The sequence below is a fragment of the Rhopalosiphum maidis genome, chromosome 3 (assembly GCF_003676215.2).
Source record: "Rhopalosiphum maidis isolate BTI-1 chromosome 3, ASM367621v3, whole genome shotgun sequence".
NCBI lineage: Eukaryota > Metazoa > Arthropoda > Insecta > Hemiptera > Aphididae > Rhopalosiphum > Rhopalosiphum maidis.
In genome coordinates this window covers 33,759,908-33,774,003 of record NC_040879.1, presented here as the reverse complement: position 1 = coordinate 33,774,003, position 14,096 = coordinate 33,759,908, and the positions used below count along the sequence as shown (strand labels likewise).

General features: G+C 25.2%; 1 protein-coding gene and 2 non-coding genes across 3 annotated transcripts; 2 read left to right on the top strand and 1 right to left on the bottom strand.

Moving 5' to 3' along the window:
* Positions 1 to 3,994: 3,994 nt before the first annotated feature.
* Positions 3,995 to 4,067, top strand: Trnak-uuu. The gene has a single exon. It is a non-coding gene; the product is annotated as a tRNA-Lys (tRNA).
* Positions 4,068 to 8,482: 4,415 nt separating this feature from the next.
* On the bottom strand, positions 8,483 to 8,555 carry Trnak-uuu. The gene has a single exon. It is a non-coding gene; the product is annotated as a tRNA-Lys (tRNA).
* A 1,150-nt stretch (positions 8,556 to 9,705) lies between these two features.
* On the top strand, positions 9,706 to 13,362 carry LOC113557908 (actin-like). Its single transcript, XM_026963449.1, has 5 exons — positions 9,706 to 9,733; positions 10,115 to 10,245; positions 10,922 to 11,164; positions 11,431 to 11,822; positions 12,987 to 13,362. Exons 1-5 carry the CDS (start codon positions 9,706 to 9,708, stop codon positions 13,360 to 13,362), a joined length of 1,170 nt encoding a protein of 389 aa, XP_026819250.1.
* The last annotated feature ends 734 nt before the right edge of the window (positions 13,363 to 14,096 follow it).

Below are 14,096 nucleotides of genomic sequence, written 5' to 3'. Positions count from 1 at the left end.
ACAGCAATAGTTAATAACTTCATTGTATTTTATTTAATTTTACCTACTACTTAACTCAGGGATGCCAAATCCATGACACTGGTGCCCAAGGTGGTACGCTAAAAGATTTTGAGGGCATGTGAAAAACTAAAATATTTTTACTACATTGTATAATAGGTTATTTTAAATCACATCAAGAAAGAAAATAAATAATTAACAAAGAAATATTATGTACCTAAACTAACCTTTTTTATATTAATACAATAAAGTTATAATATTTTTTTTTACAATATTGAGTATAAATAATATATATATAAAACTTTTCATGGCACGCTCAAAAAAAAAACATAATTTTTGGCTGGTAGTGTTCAAAGGTTTGCCACCCCTGACCAAACTATTTACAAAAATATAAATTACCTATTAATTAAATTATAAACAATTAGTATGTAAGTCAACCATGTTGTATTATTTATTTTGTAAAATTTGTAAATTTATTTTATGTATTGAGACAATGTATTGCAAATATTTGGATTATTTTTATTATTGTTTACATATTTGTTAAGATATCTGTACCTACCTATTGAAAAAGTTTAATGAATAATTGACAACTATTTTAAGTTACATTTTACTTAACTAAATTAGATCATTTTCAATCAACTTAATAATTTAAGTAGCTAAGTTGTCCATTGTATAAATAAGTTGCCTTTTTCTATAAATGTAGTTAAAACTAATTGATTACCTAATTATTTTTTTGTTTATTTATGCTGTATACAATCATATTTTAAATTATACAAAGAAAATAAATATTTTCTGATTAAATAATTTAGTTTACGCAAAAAAATTTATGAACGCCACAATATAGTATAATTTATAAACTACAATAGTCAATAATTATTAATCAAGAAGAAATAATACAGGATACATTTTTAGTATATTTAGTTATCATTAAAAAAGAAAAAAATTTTGATTATTCATAAATAAAACCCAGGTGGTGTAAGTACCCAATTAAAAAAAAAAAAATTAACCTATTTGTAGCTCAGTTAAGTTAATATTTTCTCTATATTAATTTAAAATTTTTAGAGCTGATGCTTGATTAGTTACCTAAATATATTGTTTGTATATTTTGTTTTTCGCTTATAGTTTTTATTTTAATTAATATAACCTATGTCCTACATCAATTAAAGGCAATGTTTGTGTTTATGAATGTAAATTACAAGTGAGTCATAGTTTACCTATCACTCTCTTGTGATTCTGATATTTAATACATAGATATTAGGTACTTTTTTATGCCTTTACCTATACAAGCATTACTCATTAGCACCTCTAAAAGATTTTTTGACGCACGAAACACGAATACCTATAATTTTAGACCTTTATATTTTATACTTGGTCAAAACAATCCAAATAACTGTTAATAATGTGTGTAAATTTATGAGCATTGAATTTGTCACGGGCAAGAGGCAACGCTATGTTAGATCTACACATAGATTATTAACTAACTTTTATTAACTAGTAAAATTTAATACAAAAATATTTAAAGATTAAAGTAGTCTTTTATAATATAGTAATATGATCTTTAAATAATAATGATTTATAAACATGAAATTAATAAGGTAACTGAACAAAGAATATTTTATTAAAATATCATGACGAAAGTTAATAGACAAACGATAACCCAAATAATAATTTGAAATGGATTATTAATTTATTAGTTTAGTCAACTACAAGGGTTATTGCTAGTTGGGTTTTCGCCGTTTTCAGTCATCTATCTACTTTCGTAATAATATTTGAAGCTTTGTTACGTATCAGTTATAACAGTTATAACACTGGATATTCCTGAATGTCGTTCACACCGATATAAATTAATTGAGCATCATTCTTCAATTAAACTGGTAACCGAGGAATGTCTACATTTACAAAATTTACCAATTTTTAGGTAAATTACGTATACATCATTCGCCATAATGTATAAATATATTTTATCTTCTATTTGTAATCGATGACACCACGAGATCAGCTTTCGCCATTTCGCATTGTGACGTTACCAAATTTATAGACACTCATATTATGGATATGACCCAGATATACCTAACACATAAAGTCATAAATAATTGCCTGACTATCTCAACCGCTACTAATCAAGATACATAAACCACTATGGTCTATGATACGTTAAAATACACATACATATATTTAAATTCATTAGTATAGTAGGTAAGTTCACCAAGTATTTTAGTGATCGAACGTGCATAATATTATTTATTAATTCAATCCCGTCCATTTTAGTATTCTAGAACAGAGCAGAGAGTGAGTGTTTCAAAGTCTCAAAGATGAGAAGGTACTAAAGTTGAATGTATGGTGTGAATAAGAAAGATAAAATAAAAAATGAATTTGTTAAGTGTAATATAAGAGTGGAAGAAATAGTAAATAAAATAAGGAGAAAAAGTTGAATAAATCAGCTAAAATATAAAGAATGATAATTTGGAATATTTAAAGATTAAGAATTATTTATATATGTTTTAGTACCTATTTATCAATGCTTCAAATTTTTGATAACAAATTTTTATCTTTAGGTACCTTATACAGTACCTAGTCATAAAACTGAGTAAAGCCAAAATGCTTAAAATTGTATTGTGTCATTAACAAATATTTTACAAAATCGGATAAAAGTCTATTTTTTATCATCACTCCATCGTGCTTTCATAAGACTAAATATTCTTTCAACATTGGCATTTTGAAAAGGTATAGCGAAGTATTACTAGTATGCAGTCTTGGTCTTGGTCATCTTGATATTGCACTTCAACTTTCAAGTCTTAGTCTTGCTACAAGACTTGCATTATTTAAAATTAAAAAAAAAATAAAAAATAAAATTATATCTCTATTTAGGTTAGGAACTTGTAAAATTTGTTAATTACTTATTATCTCTAAAATATAACTATACTAAAACAATCATATATGATTATATTAATACTATATCCACTATTCAATTATTTTTTATCTTGTTTTCGATAATACTCATACATTATATCCCCGAACGTATAACAGTCGTCAAATTTAATATTACATTTTTGATTTGTATTATATTTCTATTAAATTATTTAATTTACCCTACTATGTGTTTTTCTGGAAAAATTTTTTTAAAAAAAAATTGCAAGACTTTAAGACTTGTACTTAGTAGTGTAGGTCTTTGCAGCAAGACCAAGACAATTTTGTTCATCACTATTTCGAAACCTCTAAAAACAGTATTTTCTACCTAATTTTTACCAGCCATAATCGAAATATGAAAAAAAAGGTCACTTTGAGCTGTAACCGGGTGACAACTGGTATAGGTACGACGACCAGCAATTAGATTAGAAAAAGTGAAAGACTACGGAGACCACGAAGGCCACCTGTTAGCTTAAAAATGATGAATAAATCTTAAAACTATACATATTTCTTTATTGTGTCTTATGTTATTAATTATTTGATAATGTTAAATTGAATTTGTTTAAAAGAATTTAACAGTAACAATAATCATACTTAATAATACTATGGCGTTCATAACATATTACATGACATTATTTTTTGATAAGCGTTTTTTGTTTTTTATTACTATATAGCATTACTAAGTAGACACTAGTACCGTTTAGTAATTTAACCATATTTTGTAACTCGCTTTATTTTATTATTATATTTACTTTAAGTATCAAATGTTATTGATTAGTTTAAATGTTGGATTGTATTTGTTTAAGCAATTTAATTATAACAATAATTATACTTTGAATAGTTAGATTATAGGGCTTTTTGAAATTTGGATAATTCTGGAAATTTCCATCCTTGGATCTTCGTTATGTTAATAATTATAAATTTCAAAGTTTATGCTTAAATGCTTAATTTTATGGGAAAAAATCTGTAAATATTTTATTAATTTAAATAAACCCGTTCTGCTAATAGTTGTTGTAAATCTTACAATAACTTTTTTATAATACCTAAAAATGAAAATGAACATTACCTAATTTTTCATCTAGATCTCGAAGCCCGGATAGCTCAGTCGGTAGAGCATTAGGCTTTTAACCTAAGGGTCCAGGGTTCGAGTCCCTGTCCGGGCGAAATAGTTTTTTAGTCTTTTAAAAAAAAAAAAAAAATGTTTTTTTTACGATTTAAATTAAATTAATTTTATTTTCGTATTATGTGATAATAATAAATTAAAAGTACAATATTAATCTGACGTAATTATTTATATTTAATAAGTAATTTTTTCATGAGAGACATTATTATTATTAATTGAATAATTTTTCATTTATTTTATTGCTTTAACTATCATAATACCAACGGAAACATTTGAAAACACACCATAGATTTTAAGCGAAGAGATTATGATAACTATATTGATTTTACAATGATGTGTTTTTATATATTTTCTGCCTGTCATTATATTTTGAACAAGTAAAAATCAATAAGTATAACTAGAATTTCTTCACAAATTTTAAAATCACTGAATAACCAGCTAATTATAGGTAAAAAAAAAAATTCATAATTCAGATCTTAATGTACCGAAGTACTTATTTACAATATGTAGGAAGTAGGTACTTCAGTACTTGTATGATTTCTATATGGTTATATGCATTATACATCTATAATTATTAAAAATCAATACGCTTAAAAGTAGTAATAATTTAATTAGAAAAAGTACATATTATTATTATGAAAAAAATAACTTTATAACTTCTAATCTAATAAGTATGTACAAATTATATTTAAATTATTTTATTTACTTACTTTTAGAGTTGGTCTTTCTAGGGCCCATCATATATATTTTCAAGATCTTTATCTAAAGTACTTGTAAATGTTGCACCAAATACAAACTAATCTTTAATATGTTAAATGTTTCTACCTGAGTTTTGACAGCATAATTTATTTTTGAATATTCACATTATTTTATTTGTATGTGGAAATGTCAAATCACTTTTTTAATCACTTTAAAGGGTTGAATGATAGCATATACTTTTCTATCATACATATTAATACATTAATATTAAATATAAGCAATTTTTTTCTATTAGTAATTTGAACTAATTTTTAATAAAACTGTCGAATTAGGTATATACATTATACTAGTTACTACCTATAATGGCTATATAATATTATATATATATATATATTATAAAGTATTATAGTTAATATTAACCTTTATTTATGAGTTAAGACCGATGTACCTACCGTATAGGACAGGGGTCGACCTAGACAGAGATTTATTTGATGAGCAAAAAAAAAGTTTTTTTATTATTCTTCAAATAATAATGATATTTATGTAACAATAATCACGAGATAAATTAAAAAAAAAATTTTATTTATTTATGTGATAACTGGCATTGGTTTTCTTCTACAAATTTTGAAAATTCTGGCCATTTTCATAAATCATAATATTGAATATTGATATTTCATAAATAAAGATTTATTGTTAATTTTTTTGTTGTATTTTTTAAAGTAGTATATTATATTATTAAGAGGACGTCATACCCGTATGTGTTGTCTCTGTTTCACGAACGTAAGACATAGCAAATTTGCGTTAAACAGATTCAATTTTATGCTGTTAGCTTAAATATTAGAGTCAATTTACCTATTATAAGACTTAAAGATAATAATATTATCTAGGGCATCTCGTAGGCTTTTGTTTATAATTTAATTTTTAAGCGAGTTACGAGCATTTTAAAATCTTAATATTTTACATAACTATAACTCAATTTTAATTAAGATATCAATAAAAGCCTATATGAGATGCTCTAGATAATATTATTTAAGTTTAATAATATTAATAAATTGATTCTATATAATATTAAAGCTAACAGCATAAAATTGAATCTGCTAAACGAAAATTTACTATGTCGTACGTGGTACGTGTGTAAGACGGAGACAACACATGCAGGTGAGACGTCCTCTTATCAGTTTCAATAGTGTGCTTTTAGTTTTAATATTAGAGTGAATTGACTTATTATCAAACTTTTAGGTAAGAACATTATCTGTGTTAGTGTGTTCTCTCGTTGGATTTTTACGATATTTTAATTTTTAAGTGAATTATGAACATTTTCAAATATTTAATAATTTCATACTCATAAAGTCATAACTCACCTAAAAATTAAAATATCATAAAAATCCAACGAGAGAACACAGATAATGCTCTTAACTAAAAGTTTGATAATAGGTCTATTCACTCTAATATTAAAACTAAAAGCGCACTATTGAAACTGGTGAACAAAAATTTACTATGTCGTACGTGTGTAAGACGGAGACAACACATGCGGGTGAGACGTCCTCTTAATCAAGATGTTTAGTATTTATATTATGTGATTGTAAATACTGTTAACTACTTGTAAATCAGTATTAAAAGGTTATTATTACCTATTACCTATTTATTATTTATTTACACATTATTCAATTATTCTATTTGACAAAATTGTGTATACTTAATAATTTAAAAACCTGTATATGACGTTCCTGAAAATTTACCCCCTCCCATATTATGGCACTATCTTATATGAATCTGCGTGGAAAAAATTTTGAGTCAGCAAATCAGTGAGTAGTTGCCTAGTCAAACAAAAACTAAAATGACGCCACTAAAAGAAGCTTATTATACATTCTGTTTCTGTATCTAACTACTTATTTATTCAATAGTTGTTGTTTAAAATTATTTAAAATTAATTATTATTTATTTTACACAAAATGTATTCAATGAATCAATGTATTAAATAAAGATCAGCAGTAAAATAGATAGAAGTGTAAATACCAAAAGAGTGACAGCAAAATATGGTCTTTTAGCTCATTGGCAATTATCTATATACCTAAATTCACCACTGGTTTACATCCTTATTCAATACCAAAATATCAGTACGCGCAAGTTGCAAAGTAACTATAAATTATACGTTATAAATAGGTTTCGGGACTTCTTTACATGTTATTTGGTAGTGCCAGTAGTGGTCGTAGATTATTGTAGGTGAGTTATAAATTTGTTTTATGAAATGGCAAGACTAAATACTAAGTTTAAATTTGCATATTTCTCATTTTAAAAAATTTGGAAAAAATTCAAAAATATTTTTTTTTTTAATACATTTAGTCATTTAATTCGTAGTCTGTCGTTTATAGCTCGTCCGTTTGTTACGATCGTTTCTTTATCGCTTAAGAATTAACCTTTTTTATCGACAATATCGACAATTGTATAGTTGTGGTGTTGTGGATTTTTGGTAAAACCTAGTGACATCTAGATTCTAAATTGTATGACGAAATGAAAAGCAGTACATGTTCGTCATTAATCACGGTTAACTGATTTAAATTATTTCTTATTAACTCAGTATAAATGTGCCAGTTTTTTTTATAAATTATAATCAATTTGTTTTTTTTTTCACAATATTTGTTATGAAGGTACTACCTACCTAATTTTTAATTTTTTATAATTATAATATGCTCTTTATGCGTTTAAAAAACAAAATAAAAAATTAGCTGTAAATTTTTAATCATATTTTGAAGATTTAGACTGCATATTTCGATCATTTTAAACGCAACAGCCAACAAATTCCGAAACCTAGTTATAAATATTAAATAAAATATACAGGATTAATAATATAGCAATTAGCAGGTAGGTAGTCAGTCAATAGTAATTAATAGCAAAAAACAACATTTATATCTATAAAGCCTATGTACCTATATATTAATTGTATTTTCCTCAATACAATACGTCAATACAACAAAATTTAATTAAAATATAAAAGTATATCTTTACTTTAAGCCAACAAACGCAGCAAACGTCAAAAAATATGTATTAAAATTCATAAGAATACCAAAAGGCAAAAGTAGTATATTGTATATTTTAATCAATGATATATTGTTCCGTCTTTCGTGGATTAATGTCGTCTGTATTTGAATAAATAAATTAAAAATTAAACAATACATTTTTTAAAGTAACAAAATATGTACAAACGTACAATTATAATTTATAGGCACGGCTATAAATAAAATAGTTGTGCATCAATTCATAGTTCCGATAATAATATAATATCGATCGAAATGAATCGCTACTATTTGCTGAAAATTTAAGCATTAGCGCTTGTACGCAATAGTGACTATTATTATATGGTTTAGGTATTATACGAAACTACTACGTATTTACTGCATATATTACACCATATGCGTTCAAGGTAAATTTCATATGCATAGCGTTAGTGTTGAATGTTGTAGCTGTTCAAAATTATAGATGTGTATAATTTACGTTTTTCATTTTGATAGTAAGTTTATCATGATTTATTGGTTAATTATACTATTTTTTACCGTGACTATAGATAACAATTATTGATTAACAATAATCATGTATGTGATGAAAAATGTATTTATTAATTAAATATAAATAAATAAGTCAGATCAATGTTAAATTTTTAATTTATTATTATCACATAATACGAAAATAAAATTAATTGAATTTGAATTGTAATGAAAAATGTTTTTTTAAAACATAAAAAAAAAACAAAAAAAAATTCGCCCGGACAGGGACTCGAACCCTGGACCCTTAGGTTAAAAGCCTAATGCTCTACCGACTGAGCTATCCGGGCTGTGATAATTTGTTGTTAATTTAGATAATATTCACATAGGTAATAAAAAAAATAGGTAGTTTTTAGGTAGAGTTTTATTGTAAAGCTTTTACTATAACAGGTTTTTTTTAAGATAAATAGAAAATTTATAATAACTTTTATTTATATAAAATATTTAAATTTAAATTTAAGCATGAACTTTTGAATTGTGACTTATCCAACCAATCTTTAGATTATCAATGAAGATACCTAATATATTTTTTTTTAAATTATGTGGTTTGTCTAATTGAGTGTTCAGTCTGTAGACTATATACATATAAATATATATATATTTATTTTTTTTTTTTGGTATTTAATCTGTGTTACATCCTGTATATTACCTATAATAACTCATTCCTTTAAACTACAAGAATAAGTATATTTCATTTTTACTAAAATTGTATAGCTAAAAGATTAAACTTCATATAAAATATAATATTAAATTATGTGTATAAAATAGATAAATTTTGCAAAAACATAAGTCACATTTTCACAGCTCTAAAATTTGATGTTACTAAATATTAAAATCATAATCATAATAATAACTGGGGTTTGCCACTTGATGCAATTATTATTATTTATCAGTAATCACTTATCCAATTTATTGTCAGTTCATAATTTGTTAATATGTATATATAAATATTAATCTAGGTATATAGTTAGCTAGTTAGGTACTCTTAATTCCTTAATTATTTATTATTTGGGTCGGTCATATATTCATAAAATCATAACAAACTTAATGAAACAGTACATATAATTAAATACATTTAACAATATAATAATTATAAAACATATAATAAATATTTAATATTATATTATCAGTTTTTAATTCACTGATATCTTTTAATATCAGGATTTTAAAATGTTAGATACCTATATCTGTTTAAAAAAATATATATAATCCAAAGTATTTTTTTTATAATTTTGAGAAAAATTAAAGCAATTTTTTGTGCTGACCTTATAGATTTAAGTTCTTTGAAATTATTTGTTGACTCATACATCTGGAACCATATGATATTATTTTATGTTTAATTATTAAATATTCTAGTATTTATTTTGTAATTTTCAATAATTGTTTTGTTGAATCTTGATTATTGTTAACAGTAGTCGTGTATAAAATATTTTCAGAATCATGTTAAGTATCGAAAAATGTCCTTCAAGTAAGTAGTCTAGACTTTTTTTCACAAATCATATAAAAAATTTTTTTCAAGAATTGTTCATTATTAAAAAAAATACTTAGATACCTAAATATCAATGTGTCTACTATCCACATATTCTTAATTATTTTGAGTACTAAAATTTGTATTGAAAAATTGCAATTAATAAAAATAAAATATTAAAATATACTTACAGGTAGTACTGTAGTAGACACTAAGGTACCATTATTTATATTATACAACATTATACATAATGTATCGATTAAATTAATTCATGACTAACAAACTACCGTATTATGAGATGACTATATTATGTATAAATATTATTAATTAATGTTGTGGTATATTTGCATGTTGAGAATTACTTTTAAATGTAAATTATAGATGATTTTCAACATAGTTCAGTAGCAATAGTATGTGATAATGGCTCTTATTCAGTGAAAGCTGGTTTTTCAAATGAAAATTTTGCAAGAGTAATAATTCCAACTATCGTTGGAATACCTAAAGATAAAAAAGTATGCAACGTTTTTGTAATTTTATAGATTTTATATTATAATTTAGGAACCTATTTAATATTTAAGTATTTTTCTATGTAATGAATTTTTTGGCATAAAATCACTGCCTTTTTCTAAATTTGTTGTGATGGAATTCTATTTTCCTGAGATATTTTGAAATAGAGGTTTGGTGATTATTACTGTTTACTGTTAAGCTACTGTCTTAAGTGGTTTTGTAGTCCTAAAATTGATAGGTCATAGGTGATAAATATTATTGTAGGATAATTACGTTTGTAGTTTAAATTATATTTCAATAGCGTATTAGCTTACAGCTAAGTAGTAGTAAGCAAGCACATTCATAGTACTTTTTTTTCTAATAATTATTTGATTTAATTCGCTTAGCCCTAAGGATTCTGGATGCCTATTATGGCATACTTTGTTTCTACGTCATACTCCATAGAATATTGCACGGACTTTTAAAACTTTCATTTTTGCCTTGCTCAGATTCACAGGAAAATATTCAAGCATTTTTTACTTTATACTTTATTGATGGTTTGAATTATAATACAAGTATATTATTTAATAATGATCAGTACAAAATATGTCATAGATGTTTAATTTTAAATTTAAAATGAATACAATTGTTTATTTTTTTATTATATTCAACCGTTTAATATTGAATTATTGTTCTTATCAGATAATTACTATCCCAGAATATGGAGAAAATATTGTATTTCCCGGTGAGCCTGCCATAAGAAATAAGGACATTTTGGATACAATTTGTCCAATACGTAACGGTATAATTTCCGACTGGGATGCAATGGAACAAATTTGGTACCACATGTATTACGAAGACTTAATGGTCCCACCAGAAAATTATAACATTTTACATACAGAAGTGGATGTGAATTCAAAGTCATTGCGTGAAAAAATGTTTGAGGTAATTATTTTTCAAGTATCTGAAATTCTGAATATAGGTAAATATTTTATTATTGTGTCGAAATGATGCAAAAGACGTTATCAGCTATATTGTCTCAGTCAAATTTTGATTCTTTTTTTTAATATCTTAATATAGTAGTTTTAAATATAGGTACTTACTCGTAAGTTTTATCTATTGTAAATAATACTATATTTTTTTTTCTCTTGGAAGATCAAAATAATAAAACTATTTACCATAATTTTACTAACTTGTTTTACATAAATTAGACGATGTTCGAGTTATTCAATGTACCAAATACAGCAGTGATACCCAAGTCAGTACTTGCTTTATATAGTAGTGGCAGAACTACTGGCTTGATGGTAGATTCTGGGTACGACTACACACAAGTTATGCCTATTTTTGAAGGATATCCATTGCATCATGCTATGCAAACAATGTCAGTTGGTGGATGGCACGTAACACAATATTTGATGGAATTATTAAATAACCGTGGATACAGCTTTAATTCTACAAAAGATTTCGAAATTTTGGATGATATTAAAGAAAAATTGTGTTATTTGTCTTTGGACTTTAAATTTGAAATAGATATGTATACTAAAGAAAAAGAAAAACAATATACTCTACCAGACGGAATGATGATCAATATTGAAAGCGAAGCGTTAGTATTTTATTTTAATCATAACAAACGTTTAAGGGTTAAAATATTCTTAATAAGAATAATAACTAATGTCTCGAGAAAAAGTCTAAAAAAATAACAATACATATTTATAGTGTACTTGGAATATTTACAGTTCGATTATTAATAATTCGATTATTTTAATACTTATTATTTATTAATTATACACAATATATTATATAGGTATTGTAAAACTTCCATTAACGATCACTTCTATGTAACTGTAATTTTTTTATTATTCCTGTCTAGTTTTAGGGGAAAAATACATTAATACTTCTTTAGGTATAGCGAGCACTCTAAATAACCTTCAAATTATAAGATTAAATATAAGAAAATATGTACAAGTGCGTGGTTTTTGCCCAAAATTATTTAGAGTAGTTTTTAGTAATCTTATCGAACTTTAAAAATCTGTCAATATTTTTAATTTTGGCGTACATACATATGCATATATTTATAACATATACATATTACATACAAAACTTTTAAATTGTAAATACATATATATATAAGTAAATTACTCTTGTCACAAATACATTTTTTAATATGTGCATATTATTGTGTATGTATTTGTTTTTTTATGCACTCTATATAGTGGTCATCTGAAGTATTGCACTTCTATATTAACGGCCCCCTCTAAGTAGCGGTAATTATTTCCGGTCCCTTCGATGACCGTTATATAGAAGTTTCACTGTATATTTATATATCTATAGCAGTGGTTTTCAAACTGGGTGCCGCGGCACACCGGTGTGCCGTGAGTATCCACTAAGTGTGCCGTGGTTTTCCATAAATTACCGATTGCATTGAATTGTGATATCAGAAAATGCGAGTATGTGTCAACTATTCGTCCAAGAATTAAAAATATTTATTAGCCCATTAATCACACATTTCTAATTAAATGTATATATAATTATAATTAATTCAAAACAATTTTGTTCATCTAAAAAAAGGCCAGTGCGCCGTGAAAATTTTTTCAAGTGTACGGTGTGCCGTGTATAATAAAAGTTTGAAAACCACTAATCTATAGACTATAACCTATGACAATTGGTTTATAATTTATATATTATATTACTAATATATATAATAATATGTTAAATTATAAGAAAATAATTATCGGTTTAATTATTAGATTATAAACTATATTTTTAGCTTTCAATCGCCTGAAATCTTGTTTGATCCTCTTTTGTTCAACATCGAATCAAAACTAGGAGGTATCCACAACTTGATATACAAAGCATGCAGTGCTTGTGATAAAAATGAACAAAAAAATATGTACAACAACATCATATTGGCTGGTGGCAATACGTTGTTTCCATTTTTGTCTAATCGTTTGAAGAAAATGGTAGCCGAGTTAGTCGCGCCCACTACTAGGATTAAAATTAAAGCGGACCCCGGACGTAAATATTCTACATGGCTTGGCGGTGCCGTATTAGCTTCGATTCCCAGCTATCAGCAGATGTGGGTTAGCAAAGAAATGTACGACGAACAGGGGGCTACAGCAGTACACGACAAAAGCTTAATTTAATTGATGTTAATGTATTATAATTTATAATAATCATTGACATCGACCAATTTATTAGCATTTCGGCAATTATTTTAAAATTTAAATTTAAATGAGTGTAATTTTATACATAATATATTTTTTTTTACCAAAATCTATAGTCGTTGCTGTTGTATTGTTACCCATTTTGTATTTCACTCATTCAGTCATTTGGACTAAGTTTAAAATATAAAAATAATCTAATAATGAACTTTTTGTTTATATTTACATATAATTATGATTATGACACATATAATATACTTATACCGGCTTAAATAACTAATAGAGTGCGAATTTATAAGCATTTGCATATTTATTTTGGTTGATCGTATGATATGCTAACTGAGCAATAATATAACGATTTAAAAAATGAAACTTTTTTGGTGCATATACTTTTGAATATTTCGAAATTTTTCTATTTTGAGGGCTTATTTTACAATTGTATTTTTAAGTGCATAATTTAATGTTTTTTTTTAAATATTATAAAATTATAAAATTATGAATAATTTATTTGTATGTATTAAGTAATACAATTGTTTTATTTAATTTCGGGTGTGTTTGAACACCCAAACCCCACCAACCCTTACCTACGCCCATATGATCGGGCTTATATAGTTATATTTACTGAAATCATCCTAATTGGTAAAATTGCCTATACTTAACCATACGTAGTATACAAATTCCAATAAAAATAAAAATCATGATTCACTTGATATTAT